Raw genomic sequence first — 24,780 nt, forward strand, 5'->3', positions numbered from 1 at the left:
CTTTTTCTGATGATATAAATGATGAAAAAAAGACAGGACACTCTTCATAAAAGGAAAAGCTAAAGCAAAATAAAATGTTTGGTATTATTCTCCTGCCCAGCTGAATCCTCTTTTCCGCTTACTGTGGGGAGAAAAACTTCCTAGCCAGGAGGCTCTACAGAAATTAGTAAGTGAACAAAAAATTATTGGCTTGTCAGATCAGAGAAACTGATCTCTGCTGGGATTTACAACACTCACTGAGGCTCAACTCAGACTGCAGATGGATGGCCTTATGTGCTTCTACTGTGCTTGGAAGAGAGTTTAAAAATTAGGTAATTATATGGGTGGTTAGAATTCATAAAGCGTATGAAAATGACCTCTGTGTCTACTCATCAGAATTTTCTGAACACACTGGGATATAATACTTTAATATTGACACTCTGTATTCATTAAATGGAACTCTGTATTCATTACATCTTCCCTTCTTTTCTAGCAAAAATAGGAAGAGAGAGGAAAAAACTGAAGCAAGAAATCAAGCTCAGTTGTGGGTGAGACTGTCAATCTGTGTTCAGCACTGACCCTAGGAGCCGTGGACAGGCACACTAAATGATTCACATAGCCCAAGCAGAGCCTCAGCAATCACATGGCGTGAATATTCACTGTGACACTTAAAAACTTCTATCACCTGGCAAATGCTAAGAAACTGCTCCCAAGAGTGAAATTCACTCTCATTACTGGATCACTCAACACCCTTCCAATGGCTGCTGGATGACCAAGCACAGCCATTAGAACTGACAAGAAGCACTAAGAAGGCATCATGAACCATAACTAAAACATTTTCAAGCACAGGATGCTTTTGTCTTGTTGCTACACATAATTACTTTTTTTCTTGACTCATGAAAGAACTAATCCCCCACTTTTAAATATTAGCTATTTTGCATTTCTTTCCCCAAAAGAATTTAGTGAAATAAGTAGCCCCAAATACTTAATTTCCTCAACTGCTTTATTGACCACTGTTTAGGGCATTGTATTCGGCTAGGAACAGCACAGCAGCTTGTTATTTTTAATTGAACAGTAATGTACATTACTTCATGTTAGAATCAATGACCAAAATTTAATTGAAACATTTAATTCTCTCATTACAGAAATTCTCCCACTAGCAACGGTTATAAAAGTTGCTGCAAAACATAACACAATCCCCACCCCTTAATAACACTAAAAGAAAGATGAAGGTTTCAAACCTACAAAATCTTGGATAATTAAAGTATTATTTTCTTTCAATATCCTATTGTGCCAATGGGCTATGTCACAATATTGGCACCTAAATCCACCTTTCTCAGATTCTCTGCTTTTCAAACAGACTAATTAGAAAGTTGGTTGTACTAACAAAAAAGTACCCTTGCCTACAGCAAGAAGCTAGTTCATGTCCTAAAAGCTGAAGAAAATATTAAAGGAAGGATATTTTAAATTTGGCCTTCACTTGCCACTGTCCTTATGCATGTACTTCGTCTCACTTCTTTCAATAACAGTTTTATTATCATCTTCAACAAGGCATGAGTTTGAGTTTGTTCATTCACATTAATGAATAAACAGTACCTTAAATAATATATATATATATTTCCAGAATCAAACAGTAGCTTATGGATTTATTTTGCTATTTGGACTAGTGCTATTTAGAACAAACAAATGAAAAATGCTAGCCACCGTCCCACCCCCCCAATATCTCCTATTGCTCTGCAACAGGATTAAGGCTTCTTTCAAAGCCATCTATTGCAATGGTCTATTAGGATGCAGCCAAGCTTTGTGTATTGATTTTAATTCACAATAACTTAATGCACCTAATAGCTCTTTCTGAACCATTATAGTTATATGATAGGAATATGGATTGAGATTGGAATCGATTGGAGTGTTTTAGAGTATGCCTAAAGATCACAATGCTAGTTTTAACATAGCTAAGCTCAGATACTGGATTTAGCCAAACTGTAGTACAGGTATATTAACCTGCTGGGAGCTACATTATACTTCCTCCAGCAGCCATTCAAGAGCTCCTATTCACAGCAAATTCACATAATACTTCAGGACATTGTACTCTCGTGAAGTTCACCTCCTTTTCTGTCTTGCATAGTATGCAAGGATAATTGTAATCAGTGTATGAACCTCTTTATGTTTAAAAGCCAAACTTTCTGTGTGCTCTGTGAACTATATGAATCTCCCTGAAATGCAAATATGCCCAACAGAAGAGATGGGTGAGGGTCAGTGAGAAGAGCTAAGGAGCCTTGAGCAGTAGCCCTTGACAGACAGGTGAGTTAGGTTGGCCCTACCACATTGTGCATTGCATCTAACTCACTGTCAAACTGTGGTCCCAGCCGGGTCCCAAAGCATTTGAATTCCTTGATACTCATCTCACCTTGTGCATAGCACCTACTACTTTAGAAAAATTAATTTCAAATATTAACTGAAAAATAAAAGGAGCTGGGTTCTCCAGCTGCTCTGAGATTAATACTTGTAATACAAAGGATCACAGTAGGCATGTACAATGTGAATAACTGTAAGGTTTATGACCTACCTGTTTTAATATAACTAGGTATAACTCAAAGGGACATAAACCAGCTATTAAACATAACTTGTGCCCAGTTAGTTATTGATTTCAATTTGGTCCTTGTACAGGCATGATAAGAGGAAGAGGAAATGGAAAGACAGGCTCTATCTCTATCAGGGGATACTAGTTTCTGTTTTTATATTATCATTAGAATTATTAATATCTCGATGAAGCCTCACTGGGGTACATTACCACTTGTAATTTAATGATAATGAAAAATTCATGGAGCGATCAATGTGTTTTTTAACAGAAAACCAAAAACACATGGAAGTGTTTGGAGACAGGGGAAAATGGAATGGGAGGATTATGGGGAGCAGACTACAACAAAACTAAATCTCTGACAAAGTGAGGAATACCTAATCAAAGCACACTCTGCCTTGATGATTGCCTGTGCACTAATTACGGTGCTCAGTTATCAACACTGATCGATTGAAAGGGAACAGCTGAAATGGCTTCTGTCACCATTTTCTGCTTGGTAAAGTAACCTTAAACAGAGACTGCAACCCTCACAAAGAGAGGCAGGGCAGATAGCCAGGGGCACAATGCAATTTAGGAACCTTATTTTCTTCCATCTTTCTTTGTGGGTCATCATTCTCAGTCCCTGAGAAGGAAATGCACAAATACCACTCTTTCTCTCTGCCTCATTGCTTTAATGCTGCCCCTTTCTCTGCAATCTGATTAACAGATTCATTTTTTTCATTAAGCACCCAAGTATATTAAATACACTGATCTTACATGTAGTGATTGCATGCTGTTTGCATGCACAGAGAGGAGGAGTAGTGTAGAAATACAGACAATAAAAGGGCAGAGGCAAGATCATAGAGGTCTGGGAGGGACGAGCATCCCAGCTGACTAGCACAGAACAGAGAGTTTGGGCTTAATTCAATGTACGGCATGACTGTGTATTTTGGAAGTTTGTGCTTCTGCAGAAATATGATGTGTACGGTCGGAGCCAGAAGGCACCAGAGAGTAAGGAGAAACTTTCATATGCTAATAGATTCTAAAATATTGAATTGGGAAAGCAAACTAGAAAAACAGCAGACACTATTTGCTATGCTGAGTAAGTATGCAAAAAAGGTGATGAGGGAGAAATCACGCACTGGTCTCTGCTTAAATGTTCATAATTATTATAACTGCCACATAATGTATTTATTATCACCTCCTGGCCTTAAAGTTTCTATTTGCTTGAGAGCCTATGCTAAAAACCAGGGAACTTCAGGAAAAAACTTTCTTACTGTGAAGCTAAAATCTCCCAGCACTATCTCCTTGCTTTCTGACAGTATCTTGCTCAAATTAAGTCTAGATTTCTTTCCTTATTTTCAGAAATTAAAGTCTATTTGTGAAGGGCAAGACATAACATCATCAACCTTAGAACTGCAATGAAAGTGTCTGTTTTTTGTTTTTTGTTTTTGATTTAAATGGTTTCTAACAAGTACCTTCATAAAATGAAATCTTTGTTTAAGAAGCAGTATAAAAAAAACATTATATGGAGCCTGGATAACATCACTATTACAATCACTGCACACTATATATTTAATAGTATCTAAATTATTTATAATTCTAACTAACGTCTCCTAGCAGAATCCAATCAACATGAACTGCTCCTGTGAACCTGTCTCCTTAGTCAAAATTATCTATATAAGTTACTATGTTGTTTTGTTCCTGTAATACCAACCTATCTCTTAAAAGTGAGGACATAATCTGGATAATTTTAAAGCTGAATATACAGACAAGCAGTGAATGAAATGACTTGCAGTCAGCTCTTCCAGCTACTATCCTGCGTTTCCACAGGCAACTTTTTGTTCAGTGTGTACTTTTATTTTAGCCCAAATAGTGAAGGCTTTTATTTTCTTTTATTTTCTTAGAATTAGATAACATTTTATGGAAATGCCAGGTAGAAGGAATCTCTAAATGTGACTTTCTTTCCTCTGACTCAGGATAAAACTACCTAGATTAACCAGTATAAACATGGACCTACTCTTTTTTGACACCTCTGACAATGAAAAGTCCACAGCCTTCTTAGACTGAATGCCTCCATATCTTGGTGTTAGAAATTGCAATAGTTGCTCTGAGAACTATGCATACTTTACAATGGGAAGTAAGCACTTGCTTCAACTACGAAGCTTGCTTTCCTTGAAAATATTAACTTTTAACTAACCAAAGAACAATTAGTTCCATTTTCAAAAATACAACAGCAAGATTTTAGGAGAGTAAAAAACAATTAATAAGGTCAGCATATGTCCCTACCATTTCTTTTAAAAAGAATCTTCCTTACATTAGAAATGAGCAAACTATTACTAAAACCTGTAAAAGTAAACAACTTTTTTTTTTTAATGTCAAAATTTCAGTTACAGTAAATGCTCGTCCAGAATCATGTCCTGAAGTCTGAACTCAAGTTTCTAAATTGGAAAATCTGCCTTGTGAAAAGACATTCCAATAACAACTGACTTCTCCATGGGAGCAAGCCACTCTCATCAGTATCTTATACCAAATGACAGCTTTTTTGTCAACAACTAGGTTAACTATGAAAAATAATAAATAGTGAGCCTAATTATGTCATGCATCATTGCTCCTGATGATTTCATTCATTTACCGATGAAATGAACACATCTACCACTGTTGCTATAATTTACCACCGTTTTACTGAATATTTTCCCTGATGTATTTGTCTATAAAAGATCCATTTTTTTCCCCAACCTTCTTTCACAGATGGATATGGGCAGCAAACAGGAATAGAAATCAAAAGGCACAGAGAATTGTTGCTGCCTGGGAAATTATGCATTTTTACAGCAATGAAATATTCTAAAACTTTAGATAATTTTTAAATATTTGAACTATAGCACATATGGTATATACCAAATAAATTACTGAGTTATGGAATACAGAGATTTTATAAAAGATTCTAGATAAACTACATCACTTACAGCTTTTCTGCCATTCAAACTCACAGTCATAAATGCACATCAAAGAAAGATTTATCCCTTACTGGTAGAAAAGTAAAAATGTTTACTTAAAACATAAATACTACAGTTGATGGTCAAGTAACGCTTCTTAATGTTACCACTTCCCAAGACCTTTCTGCTGCTATGGGTAATTCACTACCGTGCACAATACAATATACTGACAATATTGTTACACAGAGCACCGTATACTTTAGTATAATACATTACATAATTCAAACTTTTAAAAAAGATTTTAGACTGGTGCATAGACAGTGCAGCCTAACAGAATGAAGAAGGCTTCACAGAAGTGCAGAGCATTCTGTTGTGAATGTGGGGAAAGGGAATTATCTTTGAGACTATTCTGACTATACACGATTATAAAATATTTTGTATTTTCCGATGTATCCCATACATAATCTTTGCTGCAGTTGATCTTTTATTTTAAGGACGATTTTGTCATGCCATTTTTTAATCCTTTATCACTTCTCACTGTTTGTCCCTCTGAGTATACTTAAACACTGTCTTATTTCATCTCTTCTATGCCTTTCCTTTTTTCTATCATTCTGAAAGCTACTCTAGCTTCCTCCTAAGAACTTTTGTCACTTTGTTTAAACCAGTGTTGGAGGTCAAATCCCAAAGACAGCCTCAGCCTTTAAAACCACAAGTTAGCTTCATATCTCACATTTCATCTTTTTTTCTATCCAAGTGGGAAGTTCACTAGAAAAAGGATCTGAAGACGCAGACCTCCTGCCAGCTCATGTCCCTAAAGATATCGTCCACTTTCAGGTTTGTTTCTTTCCTAATCTCCACAACTAAGGCTCATGCATTTAATGCCAGTCATTGAGAATTAAACTACTCCACACATGATAACATTTTCCTTGGTGCCAATGATGCATTTTTATTATTTCTTTTTCCTATGCTTGTCTACACTTCTGCCAGCCCTCTCATTTCCCACAGTGCTCACCTGGAGACAATGGTCACCAATGTGCCTCTATTCCACCGAGCTCTCTGCAAGCAACGTGAGTAATAAATAGCAAGAAATTGTACGCTAGGATGTATGGCAAAGTATAATTCAGTATCACTTGCTATTGTTGTTTCCCTCATCCTGCCTGCATTTTCAGATCAATGCAGACGTGAAAATATATACCTCAATTTGATAGCTGTATCTTCCATGTTAAAATTCTCAAATGTATTTCATGCCACTAGGAAGTTACGCCTCATGCACTTTGATAAAAGGCTCTTTACTTTTCACCAAGTTGAAACAGGGAATTTCAAACTTTTGCCTTTTCAACCAATAGGGGCTTTTTTAGAAACATGATTTTGTGAATACCTGCTGGCCTATTCATTGTCAAACCGGCCAAATCTCATTTAGTTTCTGGTGGCTTAACATTCATATGAATAATTCATTAATAGCCGCTGCAACTAAAATGATATTACGAGAATATCTGCTGTATCCTAGCTGCCTTTCAATAAAACTGAACAGCTGAAAATGAGGAGGATAAACTAAAATCAACAAAATGGATATCCAGCTAAATTTGTACTTGGAAAATTGTTCATTCAAGACACTCTCAATTTGTTTGGAGTTATTATGCTGACCTTTCATTGAGCTACATTTCAGAACTCAGAATATGTTTCAGAAATTCACCAGCAAGTTGCTTGCACTTAAAAGTAGCTTGTCAAACACAAAATTCAAACTTTCATTGCACGTGGGGAACCAGTCCAAGCCAGAGACAACTGACAATCAATAAGACAAAATAAAACTTTTCTAGAAGTGTTGAAAGAAAGATGCTAACCCAAGTCAGACCAGAGCATTGAATCAAATGTCCACAGGCACTACTATAGTTCCCTTCAGAATAAAGAGCAAAGAATTGTTTCTTATTCCTATTTATGCAAAGACAATTCCCATTATCTTCAGAGTAGCCAGAGTATCTTCGCAGTTGGGGTTAGAAGGGACCTTAAAGATCATCTAGTTCCAACCCTCCTGCCATGGGCAGGGACACCTCCCACCAGACCAGGTTGCCCAAAGCCCCATCAAAACTGGCCTTGAACACCTCCAGGGATGGGGCATCCACAATTTCTCTGGGCAGCCTGTGCCAGGGCTTCACCACCCTCAGAGTCAAGAATTTCTTCTGTATGTTTAATCTAAATCTACCCTTTTTGTAGTTTAAAACCATTACCCCTTGTCCTGTCACTACACTCTCTGACAAAGAGTCTTTCCCTAGTCCAGTGTTTTAGATGTGAAGATACATAACCAATAATTATTAAATTTATCAAGGGTAAGGGATTAGTAGATGGATGCAGATGATGGGAATTGTTTTTGAAGACTTTTTGAAGGACTGCTTTGGGAAAATTAATCACAATCATTTTAATTTTTTTTTTTAGAATGCAGAATGTTTCATATCATAATATGAAATATTCTTCTTTACTGAAAGGGTTGTACGGCATTGGAATAGGCTGCTCAGGGAAGTGCGTGAGACACCATCCCTGGAGGTCTTCAAGAAATGTGTAGATTTAGAACTTAGTGGCATGGTTTAGTGGTGGACTTCAGTACTAGGTTAGGTTGGACTAGTTGATCTTAGAGGTCTTTTCCAACCTGAATGATTCTATGGTAAGTACAATGTAGTATAACCCACATGCTGCAATTTGCTATCTCAAATTTTTAGAACTGGTCTTTTTCAACATGAAGGCATAACAAAATGAAAATGGAAGAGGGGGATGGCTGCTATCCAGAAAGACATGAGAGGCTAGAAGGGTTAACAGAACAAATTAACAGATTTATGTTAACTTCTCAAATCACAGTGAAAAGAAATCTATTCATATTCAAAGGTATTATTATTTTATTTTCACATAAGCTTTCCTGTTTTTCCAGATCAAGATCATACTGTTAGAAACTGGCAGAGTTAATAATAATATTTAATAACTTACTGTTACTAATAAATTACTTACTTTTAACAGAAATGTATAGACTTAATTGAAGAACTCAGAGAAAGATGGAAAAGGAAGGATGGTAAAAAAATTATCACTAAAATAAAATTGATGGGTGAAATCCCTCCTATACACATATCAAAAGCCTTACATTTTTCATCACGTGTTAAATATAAATCCCCATGTTAGTCCTACACAGCACATATAAACATGGAAGAACAATGTACTTCCATCTATTACTACGGTCTTGTTTTATATAAAACAGTTCTGTAGATTTCAAAGACACTAAATTTTGACCAGACAAGTATAAGTTGAAATAACAAAATTAAAGGCCATATCTTAACAGCAATTTTCCTTTGATAACTGCTGTAAAATAAATAGGTCTAAATGAAATTCTAGTTGGTGTCTTTGATGACCAAGTTTTTGTAAGATCAAATTGAATACCAACAAATAGAGGGACTAAAAATCTAGTTTTTGAAGTAGAGAAAACAAGCATTAATACACTGTTTGCATGATTTTGCTTCATTTTCACAGTGTTATGTCATCTCAGCCACGACTTCACTCAAATCCAAATATTATATCTATTTCTTCATTCTGTTCCAGAAAAAATAACAGAATTGCCCCATTGCAATAAGCTACTTGAATGAAGATGGGAACCAAGCTAAAATTAGTAACAAGCAAAGGCCATATAACTTCATTCCAAAGCAACAGATATGTTTGAAGTAATGATATGCTAATAACAGGTACATTTTAATTCTCAGATCAAACTACAATTTAGAAACCAGCATATCTTCATGAATAACCCGTACTCATGCATAGTAAGAGAAACTGCTACAGGGTAAGCACCCTATATAATGCTCCGTCACCCACGGGAGCAGTAGCAACATCTATGAACATCCAAAGACTGGATAAGGTTAGAAATAATAATCACTTTGCAATTCTGGCATCTGCACTGTCCAACTTTTCAGGCTTTCAGTTAGCAGCCTGATTTGCTGTCAGTGTGTGCCTGGCTGCTTCTCTCTCTCTGCCATTAGAGTTTGTGGATAAGGGAGAAACAGTATTTTATCCTCCTGATTTCTGGCATTTGGGTGAAAGTACTCAAGTTAACATCAATCAAGGGAAGTGCTGGGGAAAAATACCATTTCTGGCTAACGAATTTGAGTAAATATTTACTTTCTCCCTCAATTCACCCAGTTTACAAAATCCTTGTCTCTCATCTTTGCTGAGTAAAATTAAATGAACCTCAGTTTGTAATGTGGTTCTCAGATGATTTTGTCTATGTTGCACTGAACAACCACACAAAGCTCTACTATTTAAGAGAATAAATGAATGCTTATATTACGAAGCCAACATGAATCATTCTCATCTTCGTCATATATTGCTTTCAGTGCACATTCTACATAAAATGAGTCAGTTTTCAAAATGGTAAATTAGTGGATTTCAGCAAAGCACAATTCAGAGTAATTGTGTTTTTCACTAGTTGTGCTTTAAAACTGTCAACAAAACCAAAACAGGAGTATGCTCACGTCACATGAGGATTGCAGCCAGAAGAGGAGCCTGAACTGACATATGATGTGCGCTGAACATTAAATGCAATTGTTTTTATTATTAACATGGAATCCTATCAGCATAACTAGTGCCTTTTTTTTGTATGTTTGCAAGTTGTTAAATATTCATACTATAATGACTTGAAAGAAGAATATTCTCTAGCATGCTAACTAAAATGATAACTGGGTATGAAGTCAGAGGAATAGAGTAAGGGAAGGAGAAGAAATAAGAAAAAAAAGTCAAAGACACCAATCTATTTTTGCTAGACAACATCCACAGAACATTTTTGCCAACACACAATTATACTGAATCAATTAAAATGCATACCAGGCAGAACATAAAGATCAGCCACTGTCATCATGATGCTATTTTGATGACCATGCAATTAATGAAGTATGAAAGAACCCTACTGCTTTGTCTTCTCCTGTTAATTCATCCTTCTTATTTAGTTGTGAGTTTTGTGCGTGTGTGTGGTTTTTTGTTTTGTTTCATGTTGTTTTGTAGACACTATGGCAGGACATCTGCTAGCATACTAAGAGATGGAACAGACTGGGCACCCTGACAGATAATGGCTTCTAAATACACAAGAAATAATTGAAGGGGTATGAAACTTCTCTGTCTGTGGTGCTGACACTCACTCTAGTGTTTCCACCTTCCATCCCTGACAGAGACTTTTCCTTTATCACAGAACATCAGCAATGGGATCCACTCTTACCTTTTTCTTTATAAGCAAACATTCAGGCCCTCAAACACAAAACCCGCAGTGAAAAACATGAATAGCAGAGATAGGGAAGTAGCTCAATATAATAATATAGCACGGATCTGCAGCCCTGGGTCAACTTTCACACAGTCATGGAGAGGTTGAGGTAGAAAGGTCATCCAGTCCAACCCTCTTGTTTGGGCTGAGCAACTTAGAGCTGGTTGCCCAGGACCATGTCCAGATGGCTTCTGAATACCTCCAGAGATGGAGATTCCACAACCTCTGCGGACAACCTGTGCCTGTGTTCTGTCACCCACACAGTAAAGTGCTTCCTGATGTACAGAGGTAACCTCCTCTGTTTCTGCTTGTGCCCACTGCCTTTTGTCCTGTCACTAGGCACCACTGAAAAGCCTTACTCTATCCTCTTTGCACCCTCCCACCACCAGATATTTATCAATGTATGCATACACCTCAAGAGATACTGCGTTTTTTTTTCTATTTTGTGTTTTTTTTTTTTTTTCTTTTCTGGGGGGTGAGGGCTGGTGGGTGGGGAGAAGGCATTGCTCCAAAGAAGCTTATACATCTCACATATATTTATTTTTCTTTCATTTTTTTTCCCCTCTAACAAGCAATTGAGCAGCCAAAGCTTATGACAGGGAATAAACTGGCCTCATTTCAACAAATACCTTCCTGTCCTGGTAGACAATGTCTGTTCAGTTTTAAACCAACAGTAGCTGCTTAATGCAAAGTGTCCACAAAGGAGACACCTGGCTGAAGGAACCAAGAGGGAGCAGCAGGTATTTTACTGAACTAACATCACTCCCCCTAAACTGATCTTGAATATTTTTCTGAGTGCAGTAATTTGTGTCAGGCTGTACTCATTTTGGGAAGGTAATTGGAAGGCAGCTATATCTTATGAATCATTTAGAGTTTCAGCTAGGTAACTTTAGCTAACAGGACATTTGAAGTTACCTTTATCAGTTCATATGGTTGTGTTATCTAATTTAGTATGTGCCTGTGGAAGAAACAGGTTTTAATGTGTTTGATTCATGTTCTGAAATGAACTTTACTATAATTTTATTTCATGGAAATTGCTCCTTTACTCTGGTACTGACAAGCAGAATTTAGACACTTAACATTGACTAAGTTCGTGGTAATATGATATAGTTAATAAAAATCCTTTCCAATTACCCTTAGTCAAGAAGATGAGGCAAGATGGAGAAAAAACATTCCTCCAAGTGCAAAATGATGAGGATCTCTGCTTACCAGCACGGTCACCACACGCAGAACCACTCCTCGCATGTTATTCTCCAACTTTCTGTCAGTTAGCGACCCATTCAGACCAGTGACAGGATTCCAGCAGCCAAGCTGAAAGAGAAAGAAGAATTTGTTTCTGCATTGCCCATAAAATCACTTCTCTTAGGCAGCTTTAAGCAAGAACATACGAAATAAACACAACACCTTCTGGAATTGATGGGACAGAAAGTCAGAGAAGAGTTTGTGGACAGATTCTTCTTTAAATTGTAAATGAAGCAATTAGGGATATTTGTGCTTTTAAATACCAGAGCGTAATGGATGACAGCATCCAGGGTTGGAATATGTATTGCCTTAGAAGAGCTCAGGGAGGACTTCTGTATTAATGAAAAAGATTTGAAAAGTAGTATGGCTGTAAAAGTACTTCTACCTGACTTCCAGTGATACACTAATTGGAGAAATAATAGCTACCATAATTTCAGTATGCTGTCTGCTCCAGCCCATCGTTCCTAGTGGAACTCTGATGAAAGGAATTAACTAGTTTTAATTAAAACATATACTACTCATTGATAATGAAACAGCAGTGATTTTTAGCGAGGTTAAAAATCCCATTTAAAAATGACTGAGAAAAGACACGTAGGCACACCGAAGTATTTAGAAAGGACTGCAATAGATGGTGCAGAGAAAGGAATTCAGCTATGAGATGTTTTGCATTGGTGCTACCGTATTTGTTGGGCTGTTATGGACAGAAGCTTTTGCTCTGGGATTTCTCTAAGACTAACTGCCTTTTAATCTGAGTTTAGTAGATAGTGACCTGTAATTTAGTTCCTCTGAAAATATAACTATCCTACATTCTTACATGATGATAGATGATTATCTAAGGTACAGAGAAATAGACCCTTGGCAACATGTACAAGCATTACTGGTTTCATTTTTGGAATTAATTGCAAAATTCATCTGGCCTGTAAAAATACCGGTGTTAAATCCAAAAAACAACAGAAGGACAATGACTGACTTCACAGGACTTTGGAGCCAGCTCTGCTTTCTCAGTACCTCCTCCACAGCATGCCTAGCTGTTAACAGCAACACCAATGAACTGCTGACAGGTTCCAGAACCTCATCCCTCCTCTGGCAAAGGTGTCCAACAGTTTGAGCTGAAAAACCTAACTGCTGAAGTGTGTTACATTAATAGGGCTGTGAAACACAGTGAATGAATTTGAAGCGTGTGCACCATACACTGTATGAGATAAACCACTTCTATCCTACAAAGCAAAGCATTTGATAGTCTACATTTTCTGTATTAGAAATATTGAAAACAGCACTAAGTTAAGAATAAAAGTACACTAAATTAATTCAGTGATTGTCATTCTCAGTCGCATAAAGAAACTAATTAGAACTTGGATCCAATTAGCATATCCAAATGTGTTGAAAGCCTAATTACCACGGATACTGTACTGCTTTTGCCAGATTTAAAACCCTATGAAGTTTCTGAAGAGCCTTTGTATCCTTTTGAGGGTAAAGTCCATTTTTAATTATGTACATTATTGTGTACATATTTATATAATTAACTTTTTAGCCCAAGCCATTCTACATTTTTAACGGAAAACAGCACAACATTACTGATTGCTACAAATTTAGCATAGCACTAATTTTCCTTTAAAAAGCCACATTTTATTTTCAATTATTGTTCATTTAATTTTCAGTTCAATTGTTCCTTTATGCAGCACAGTCATGGTGAAGACAAATGTGCAGTGCCTTGCCAATAAAGTTGAAATTGATTTTGAGTGCGAGCTGCTTACTGTTATTAGGCGAAAACGAATCAACATTTATTGATGACAATTTGAGCATGTCAATGCAGCAAAAGCAAACGTAGCTATTGCTGAAACAGCAAGGGGGATGGTATGAAGCTTCCTCTTCAGCTCTACCTCTTGCTTAACTGCTTTTGCAAAACATCCGCTGCTTCTGCATTTGCTTTTCTTTTTCTTTTGTTCTGCCTCTGATAGTTGAAATGAGAGACTAGATCAGGCAGTAACAGAATCTCACGTTAATTCTGGTTGATTTATTTAGAACAATACATGTGATTACTGAGCACTGTACCTGTCTTCTTTGTACCATGTGAATTTTGTCATTTATAGTGCTTTTTACTTCAGATGAAATTTCTTCCATTTATTTTAATGACAGTGATCACTCTGCTACATTCAGATACAAAATTATGAAGATGTAAAAGTTGTTAATATTCTGTTTCCTTTACTATCCAATGTACAGTCTCCTCTGATCATCCACTTCCCAGCTTGTTAGCCCCTCTACCCTCATTCCTAGCATGGGTTTGTCTCTCCTCTTTCACTAGCAGAGACGAGAATTGACCTCCCTTTACAAAGGTGCTTCTTTATTAGAAATTTTTGCCTATATGAAATATGCATTATGGAAGACCTGTAACTTGAAATCAATATTAAAATAGACAAAAATCTATTTTATGCATATTTCCACTTTCCAGGCAATGATTTATACAGAATTTGGAACACTAAAATCTATAATGCCTCTAGGACAGAGCTTATAGGCAGATTTTTTCCCCTATTTTTTCCCAGATTTTTTCCACAATCAACCCCACAATATAAATATTCCACATGAAACCAGTGAACTCTGCTGGCAGTGTAACATATAATTAAAACTCTGTCAGTTAATTGAGAAAAATACAGTGGTCTGGTGTGATCATAGTTGAGGACAATCACACACAATCATAGTATCATAGAATGATAGAATGGTTTGGGTTGGAAAGAACCATAAAGATCAGCTAGTTCCAACCCCCTGCCATGAGCAGGGACGCCTTCCACTAGACCAGGTTGCCCAAAGCCCCATCAAAACTGGCCTTGAATACTTCCAGGGATGGGGCATCCACAGCTTCTCTGGGCAGCCTGTGCCGGTGCCTCACCACCCTCAAAAATGTTCTTCCTTTTATCTAATACAAATCTACCTTCTTTTAGTTAACAGCCATTACCCCTTGTCCTATCACTACATTTCCTGACAGAGACTCTCTCCTCAGCTCTCCTGTAGGCCCTTTTTAAGTATTGGAAAACCACTATCAAGTCTCCTCAGAGCCTTCTCTTCTCCAGGCTGAACAGCCCCAACTCTCTCGGCCTGCCTTTGTAGGAGAAGTGATCCAGTCCCAGTCCCTTGATCATCTTTGTGGCCCTCCTCTGGACTCGTTCTAGTACTTCCATGTCCTTACTGTGCTGGGGGCCCAGGAGCTGAACACAGTGCTTCAGGTGGGGTCTCACAAGAGCAGAGTAGAGGGGGAGAATCACCTCCCTCGCCCTGGTGGCCACACGGCTTTTGATGCAGCCCAGGATATGGTTGGCTTTCTAAGCTGCAAGCGCACATTGCCAGCTCATGTTGAGATTCTCATCTACTAACAGCCCCAGAGCTGCTCTCAATCCATTCTCCACTGTCCTGGTTTCAGGTAGGACAGAGTTAATTTTCCTCCTAGTAGCTGGCAGGGTGCTATGTTTTGGATTAGGATGAGAAGAGCGCTGATAACATGCTGATGTTTTAATTGTTGTAGAGCAGTGCTTACACCAAGCCAAGGACTTTTCAGCTTCTCGCTCTGTCCTGCTAGCGAGCAGGCTAGGGGTGCAGCAGGAGCTGGGAGGGGACAGACCCAGGACAGCTGACCCAAACTGGCCAAAGGGGTATTCCATACCATCTGACGTCATGCTGAACAATATATAGGGGTGGCTAGCCGGGGTGGGGGGCCAGCTGCTCGGGGATAGGCTGGGCATCGGTCAACGGGTGGTGAGCAATTGCATTGTGCATCACTTATTTCGTACACATTATTACTATTAATACTATTATTATTATTATTATTGTTATTATTTGTTTTGGTTGTCATTCAGATACGGTCAGCAATTAAAAGTTTTGGGGGACACTCTGTTACCTGGGTAGAGTCCCATTAGCTCGACCCCATAGCCATCACCCAATAGTCGGTCAAAAACATCTGCAAAAAGTCTGATGGCCTTGGGTAAGCCAATGGCCTTTGTAATCCTCGGCTTAATTAAAGAAACGAGGACTTCATACAAAATTTCCTAATACAATTGGTTAGTTGGAAAGCTTTCTGTTTAACTTCTTAACTGAAGCTTATGTAATACTCAGTAAATAAGTTGTTAAAATCAATAGAAAATACTATGTTCAACAAATTGTATAATGTATAGCAGCACTTGTTCCTCCTGCATTCTATGTAAGGAAACCTATATAGTTCTGTGCATTTATTATTTTGTACAGTATGTTTTATTGCTTTAATTTGCCTCTGGACTAGAAGGAATGGACTCACTCTGCTGTTTTCAAGCTATGTTAGGAGAATGTGAGCACACAAGTTTAGTTTTAAATCTAGTGGCTTAAGGATCATAATTGTAGCACTTGAAGTAGTCTATTTGTTTTATTAACTGATCATAGACAGAAATGCAAATGATCTAAGTAAGGATTTCTTTCTTCAAAGCCAAAGCACACGATCAAATAACACAGCACACAGTTAATAAAATGTTTCACTTCGGAGGCTGCCCAAATTTCTTTTCTTAGTGAATAGAAATAAAGAAGCTAATGGAAAACTACCTGCTGGTAACGTGCTGTTTGTTTCCCTTCCAGCTCTCGACTCAACATTTTCTCAAGGCCTCGTGCACCCAGATTGGTGCCAGAAGTTATAATTGGATGTTTTAGACCATTGACAAATGTTGAATATAGGGGGAAAAAAGCATAGACTACATAGCTGTTCTCATACCATGTGCTCCACTCATGAAGCACAGCTTCGTGCTTAGGCCAAGTTTCCAGAGGAACTCTAATGGTGTGATTTTTTGGAAAGTATAGTAAATCACCACATCTCAAAGATAATAAACCATTTCCGCAAGCCAGTGGTGTCATTCTAATGGTCCCTCACTCCGCTCCCCCGCCCCCTTCATCTCTTGCTTACTTTCTTTATTACTACTTTTCCTTTCATTTGAAATTTGGTGGTTTTAATCTATCATTTGCCATTTCTAAGTGTCTTCTCTTTTATCTTTATAAAACCCTTTTTTTTTTTTTTCCCTTCACGAGTCCTCTCCGTGAACCCAGTACTCTCTCAGCAGCTCCCTAACCTGGGGTTATTTTGCTCTTTCCCATATTGCAATGACTCCTGCCATTTCCCTGTGTACTTCCAGCACACTTTCTTTCCTCTTTGCTTTTCTTTCCCTTGATCTTCCCTGCTGTTTCCTGTGCCTTTTCCCATCTTGCTCTTTTTTGGTTGGTAAAGGGACCTAGGTTTTGTCTTGCTTTCACTTCATCCAGTTTTGATTCATCTTTCCAATCACCTTGGGTCCCTTCTTCTTTCTCTTTAGCCTTTGATTCTCCTTTTCTCTCAGATACTCCTCACTCTCAGGAAACTTCCCCTCACCTCCTGTTCCTCCTTTTGTGTTATGAGGGAGATAGGACAAAATACATTGCTGTATGGTCCCGCTTCTCTTGCTTTCACCTTTCATATATATATATATATATTTTTTTTTTTTCACTCCTGTCCCCTGAAAACCTTAACACGTCTTTTCCTTGAAGACCAAAACAAGGATATTAATGAAACAGACAGTGATATCTTTCCCACTGCCTCCAAATTTAAAGCCAAACAGTCTGTATAGCCTGTTCTTTGACCCAGACATTGTCCCTTTACCATTTGGTGACTCCACCATGGATAGCTGCCCCGGGAAACTCCCCTGGAAATTCTGGTAGTGCCCAGGGATTGCTGTGGCACCAAGCATTCACAGGGAAAGCACCAGTCCTTCTTCCATAGTCCTATGCCACAGCCCATACACGGTGAAAGCACGCGCTTGCAGGCTACTGGTATGTTCTAGCATTTCCTGAATGGTAAAATAACCTTTATAAGGAGGCAGTTTTTGTTTGCTCATTGCTGAAAATTGAGGTAGAAATGTAACGGCTGGCACCACCAAGTTGCTAGATGCTGGAGTTTTGGTCTACAGATACAGGGAGGCCAGCAACCACACAAGAACAGTCGCTTTTCAGACATTATCCTGTGAACTGACTTGGTCATGTATCACCCAGCCTACACAGTGAACAGCAGCAAGTTTGGAAGGAAAAAAGAAGCTTCACTGAAGAGAGATATTAGTCATTAAGTCTGATATCGACTTTTACATATTTTTTTACTATGTATTTTACTGTGTAGAAACAACGCTATCACCTCATTATAGTTTATCAGGTAAGAAAAATAAAATAACTTAAAACGACATTAATTGAATCTCCCTCCTCCAAAGAAGAGAAAGCAATGATCTTCCCCCAACACACACAGACACTTCTTTTTCTCTTCAGGAGGCAAATCCTCCTTTAGACTATCAAACTTTTCATATTTCCAGAGTAAAATTCATGAATATCGCTTTCATTTTACATGGCCAGTTTACTCACTGATGTCTGCATTATTCCAGGGAAACTGATAATATCAAGTAAGCTAAGATTTGTGGCCAGGTTAAATACACTCACTCTGGTTTTTAATTGCAAATCACTAGTTCCCTTCTCACTAGGCATTCTAACAGTTTATGAGGAAGTCTTTTATCTAAATCATGCAAGTTCTAAAATAAAGAAAGAAATAAATTATAATTGAACTTTGTCCATCCAATGCTGGGGCATCACTGAATCTTTATGAAATCAAAGAGGAAAGTACTCAGACACAGGTACAGCTGCAGCTCCTATTAGACCATGATATATAGGATTTTTGTACCATTGTAAAGCCTTTGATCAAACCCGATCAGCAGCAAACAATGAAAAATACTATTTTCCACTGAACTGTATGAATCTCCCTCTCTACAGGTAACAGCAAAATATGCACTGCACATTTCAGCTTCTCATCAATTCCCTGGGAGTTTAAGAACATTCAATGGACTCTCAGCTTTTCCTTCAGCTTAATAAGGTGCTTTCTGGGGATTTGATTTTTCAGAAAGCGTTTGACAAAGTGGAATGTATTTGCACTGTTGCAGGGCTCAAAAATTCTGTGGGCAGAGCTCCATAAATAAATCAAAATTGCAATAGCATAGGACAAACCCAGCACTATTCTACTTAGAGCGAAATAGTTTACGGAACAGGATTCTGAACAAATCCAGTCCAATAAACCACAGAAGTGAATCCCTCAGAACGGAGCAAGTTGGCCAGGTGTGAACACCCTGCTTCTGCAGCAGCCTGCTGCCAGCACTGAGTGACTTCGGTACCTCCACTCTACCTTGCGTTCGGCTCAGCAAGCAGGCATGCCGAGAAGCACCTAGATTTTTTTTTTTTTCTCCCCACAATGAAAATCTCCCTTTGAATGTAACTACAGAATTAGCAGTCTGGGAGTCAGTTCTGGAAGTAAATCTACATGGTGAATTGTGCATTAGCTTCATCACTTCAAGCTGTGAGGAAAAAGAAAGGCTGTTGTCTAGCTCCAGCCCCGGAGCAGAATAACCACAGTAGTACAGGCCTGTGTACTAAAGAAATCGGTGCTTGTATTAAAGAAGGCTGACAAGGAATTATGTGCTTAGGTATGCAGAGGGCCCAGTGAGGGTACAGAACATCTGGACTAATCTCAGTGGCGTCTCCTTAGCTGTATTTTTGAAGTATAAGTGGAATTATCACACCACTGCTTGCACAATGAACTCTGTATCTGGTTATCTTTTCATATGAGGCAAAATGTTATGAATTATATAGATATATATTTTCAGGTATACCATATAGAATTCTTCCATTTACATTGGGAAAAGGATTTTAAATGAAGCAATACTCCATCAATACTTAGACAAAACTGTGTATGTATATATATATATATATATATATATATAAAACAATCAAATGCTCACTGGGCAGTATGGCTACAGTGATTTCCTGATGCATAAAAAAGAAGAGTTGCATTCACAGGACTTGGGACTTGGTAAAATGTGGGAAGTATTCCTAGGATGCACATACTATGCAAATATATTGTCTGAAATCCTTTGAGAGAGAACAACCTCATGTTTAAACATGCACTTATAATGGTTGGAATTGCTACACAACTCTTTGGCATGAGATACAGAGTAAATAAGACACAAAAAAAAAATCACTCCTGCCTTACTCAATACAACGATGTACTGGCATGAAAACACTCCTTTCAAACCAGATAAAAAGCCAAAAAAAAGACACGTGAAAAGATACTACTTTTATCCCAGCCAGTACAGCTAGGCCCCTGTCTCCTCAGACACATTCACCTCTCATTACCAATGTGAGAGACAAAAGAATTATTATGGAAGTAGTGTGAGAACATGCACCACTGTCCAGGACAGATGATATAGTTTTTTTGAAGCATATGTGCACCCGTCTAGAAGCTTTTCAAACTTATGCCACATCAAAGTAGCTTGTGCTCTCTGTTGTTCAGCACAGAAGAATTTGCCAACTCCTTCTTAAATGTAGCACAAAGAAGGATGTGATGAGGGCATCTCCTATTCTTACATGACAGTGCAATATGCTTCCCAGGCACAGGGACTATGAAACACCTGCTCACAAACCATCAACAGTGACCAAATAAAATCTATCTATAAATTATTTTTGCAGATAGAGAACAAGAAATTCACGTGAAATTTCAGCCACTTTAACTTATTTCTATTTTACATGCATGTATCAAAGCATGCCTGGAAATGTCTGAAGAATGGAGACCTTTGGTGAAAACGGGAAACAAAAATAAGCTGTCAGTTGAAAATTGCCTTCAAGTTTATCACTACAGAGAAGCTAACATGACATTGCAGTAAGCATAGCACTAGATGATAAACCACTTTCTGTTGATTCTATAGGTTCCTGTGATGCTTAAATGGCAAATGCAGAGATTGAAACAATCTTTGCTTACACATAGATCAATACTCTGTTCCTAAAATCCAGGATTTATTTTCAATGTTGTCAGATAAAAAGAGGCTTGCTAAGGTGGATATGTCACTGACTTACTAGCTTGATGCTGGCTAGTAAATCAAAGCAACATTTTGTCACTGATATGTTAGAAAATATTATTCCAGTATAACCCATGCTCACAGTCTGTATGGCTAGAGTGTCACCAATTTTCAGTGCATTAAGGACTAGATATTACAAATGATGTATTGGATCATATTTTTTTGAGAAGTTGGTAGTAAAGCAAATACAGTTGTGGGGTGTTTTTTCTACTCCCTCAGCACAGAGCATCTTTGTTAGCAATCAGAGATGATCGCAAAGGAACCAATAAACTTAGCACAGCATTGACCAAATAGAGCACCTGTTACAAGCAACAGCTTGGACCATGTAAATGCATTGGGTGGATAAAGCCCACAGCAAACAGACATTTTCTTCTCTACTCTCTAAAGGAAGTATCACCTCCTTCTGCAGGCTGGTTTTGGACCATGAGATGTGGGGAAGTGGAGAACAGAAAGGCCAAGTGTGAATTTGAGGAAATGGTTGTGGTACCTGGATTATGAAAGGGGACATCGTCCTGCTACATGCAAACACAATGAGAGCAGATGTGTTCAGCTAGAGTCCTAAAGATCAGGCAGGAGCCAGGAGCACTGAGCACTGGAAAACCTTTCAGGAAATAGTTAATGGTCTATCTCATACCAGGGTTCTATCCCTCTATATGGTCCAGATAATCCTTTTGAAGATTTTCTTTTCCAGATGATCTCAGCTCCACACCCACAGGCCTTTACAGCATCAATAAACCACTACTGAAATTATTTTTGTACTCACTTCTTTTCTAAAGTCCCTGACAGAACTGTTACAGTGATAACCAAATGTTGAACTGATAAGGATCAAAAGCAATTTCCTCTCTAACTACCAGCACTCACCTTCAGCACAGAAAATGTATTTAGCTTCTTTCCTTTCACATACCACAGGACATAATTACATAGAAGAAAGGTTGTGTCCAAGTAAGACCTGTGCTCCTACAGCCTTCTGAAGATACCCTCAATGATCTCAGAGACATATGACCATCAGAAAAACTGTAATTTTGATTGCATAGTCTTTCTTACTGATGGTGATGCTGTTCAGCATTCACAGCTGAGTGGTGAACTGTAAAAATCCTGTCAAAAATATTTACATTACACTTTCATGCATTACTTAACACGTGGTATTTAAGGCAAGTTTGGAACTCACTGTATTCGCTGGTAATCAGTACTTTGCAAACTAATAGCCAGATCCTAACTAGATCTGCTGGTGGCAAGTTCAGTGGATTCACATAAAGGAGTGGGTACTTCTATATTAGAGAAAGAGGCAATGACTGAGCATGAATCTCATATGCTGAGAGAGCAGGAAAAAAGTATTGCCTAGTGAAGAAGGGTTCAGATACAATTTTGTAAAAATGTCAAGTATTTCTACATGGCTATTATTTACTACTGAAAAATTAAAAACAAACCAAAACATTAAAATAGCATTACTGAGGCAGACTATTAATCTTACTCAGACACCTAAAAAAGCTAATCTGGTAATTAGACACAAAGTTTCTAAGAAGTCTTTGAGAAGTGCTTGCAAAAAAACTTGTTCTGCTTTATCTTTCAGTTGAACCAAAGAGGAAGGTTACAGAATTTTGGATAGGAAAAACCTGAGTTTTGCCTATCAAGACAAAACATTTTTAGTAGATTCCTCTGGAGAACCTGAATGGCCTGCAGTGTAATTTTACACACTCATTGCTTTATACAATGCAAGTATTTGCTCTTATTACAGTGAATAATCTTGACAGAACAATCTACATATCATAAACATTTAAATGGCAAGTGATATGTAGTTAAATATTTGAAGGCTTAAATAAAGAATCCTTGTGGAAAATAATAAAATATTAGCTTGAAGGATGAAGGCCTCTAATAAGCCCTCTCTAGAATAGTTGAATCAGTAAAATACATTTTTATTACAAATGAAAATCACTGCCCTAATGACACTGAAAGTTGCCACAAAAATAAATTAACACTGTATCTTAGTAATTAAAACTACAGAAACACATTAAAAATCTAACTTGAAAGAGATGAGAATTTTATTTTCTAGTAGACTGTATTCCCATAATAGATTCTGTTTAGCATACAAAATGCTGAGATTGTGCAAAGAACCTGAGAACTTTAAACAATTGATATTTTTTTTAGTTACTGTAACATTGCAAAGCTCCTTCTAAAAACATATTGTGGCATATACACCAGTGATTAGTTAACCAGATGAGTAGCTCTATACCGTGCTCATCACTACTGTGTTTCTAGGATTTAATTTCAAGGGATAATACCAATTTTTAAAAAAATCTTTCCATTTGAAAAGACCTATTACTTTTAAGAAGGGAGAAATGCTTATTTTTAATTACATTAACAAATCAATAATTGGGCTTAAATTATCTTCTTCAACGTATTACAACTATGATATTTGCCCAGATGACTTGCTGCTTCCCATTTTCAGCTGCACCCACTTGATATGACTGTAAGCAAACAGAGGTAGGAACTGTGGTATAAGGTAGGAAACTTATATGTTAGTAGAGCAACCTGTGTAATGGAGCTTTTTACTGTAATCATGATCATCATTAGAGATATAACTAAAATTAAGCACTTTGTCCTCATTTTTCCCCAAGTTTCAACTACCCCCTGTTCGTGTTACCTGCCTGATAGCTACGGGGCTGTTTCCCCTGTATAATCAGTTACCTGAGGGGTCGGCAATGTTCAAGAATGCTCTAACTCTCTGCATATCTATCCACGAATATGTCAGATAATAGCCTTTTGCTCTGCTGATGTGAGTGAGTATGCTAAACTCCTTCCCAAGAGAAGAGAGAAATTACTTCAGCTGGAAAGGAAAAATAATATTATCCCTTCAAATGCTAAATACAGCTCAGGAACATAATCCTGGAGGCCTGTTTTTCAACAGCCTGTGGGTACACTGCATTATCTTCCAATGCACACTCAAATGTTTTCACTGGGGATGCTAATTATCTTCCAGTCTGTAGGCCCTTGGGTTAACAGCCACACTAAAGAAGGTACAAATATTTTCAGGGCAAAGAGTGCTTGCTTGAAAGATGGCTCTTGTCTGTCTGGACTACGCTTGTCTGAGTGTTCACCTCTGTTATAATTGTTTCAAAGAGAATGTTACTGGTTTTGATAAATGTAGAAAGAAGAAATTATTACTATTGTTTGATACCACAGCACAAGCTTTCGCTACTTTATTATTATTGCTATTAATAATAATTTTTTTCTTAGCATTACAGTATTTTAAAATTTCACTGTCAAACTAATTTCCATCTTTACTATCCTTGGTAATATGCTGTAATCCCACTACTTCAGCCTGAAGCAAAAAAAGAAGTCAAACGAGCCTATTTGGTGTGGCATCTATTCATTGTCTAAAGAACAGATGAAGGCTATTAGGCCATCAGTATTAGTTCTGATTTAAACACTTTACTCTAGATACTTTCATTAACTGTGTTGACACTAGTTATATATTATTAATTTTACCTGCACTTCATTGCATTCCCAAAATACAATCACATTTTGCAAATGTGAAGCTGAACATAAGACACTCATGGCTAGATTCTTGGCTGATGTAACTTGGGAGTGTTTTAATGAAAACAAGCCTCATTAGTCTACCTGGGGATCCAACCCTATCTCTACACCTGCAAACACAACTATATTTCTTCCTAGAATAGGTCTTGAATATGTCTGTCTCCATTTTTAGCACAACACCTGGGGTTTATGCTCAGCAATCTTTTCATTGCTTTAAAACACTCATTAAATGAGAATTTGTACTGCTACTGGAAAGGTAAAATGCTTCTACACAAGATGCACTAAACCTAAGTGAATAATTCATCTATTTTTCATATACAAATTTATTCATGAAAT

General features: G+C 37.6%; 1 protein-coding gene across 1 annotated transcript in view; it reads right to left on the reverse strand.

Moving 5' to 3' along the window:
• GRID2 (glutamate ionotropic receptor delta type subunit 2) overlaps nt 1-24,780 on the reverse strand; it is a 728,283-nt gene that overhangs the window by 147,361 nt on the left and 556,142 nt on the right. Inside the window, exon 9 of the mRNA XM_035541219.2 lies at nt 11,960-12,061. Coding sequence (XP_035397112.2) covers nt 11,960-12,061 — 102 coding nt within the window. The remainder of the gene's footprint in view (nt 1-11,959; nt 12,062-24,780) is intronic.

The sequence above is a fragment of the Cygnus atratus genome, chromosome 4 (assembly GCF_013377495.2).
Source record: "Cygnus atratus isolate AKBS03 ecotype Queensland, Australia chromosome 4, CAtr_DNAZoo_HiC_assembly, whole genome shotgun sequence".
Classification (NCBI taxonomy): Eukaryota; Metazoa; Chordata; class Aves; order Anseriformes; family Anatidae; genus Cygnus; species Cygnus atratus.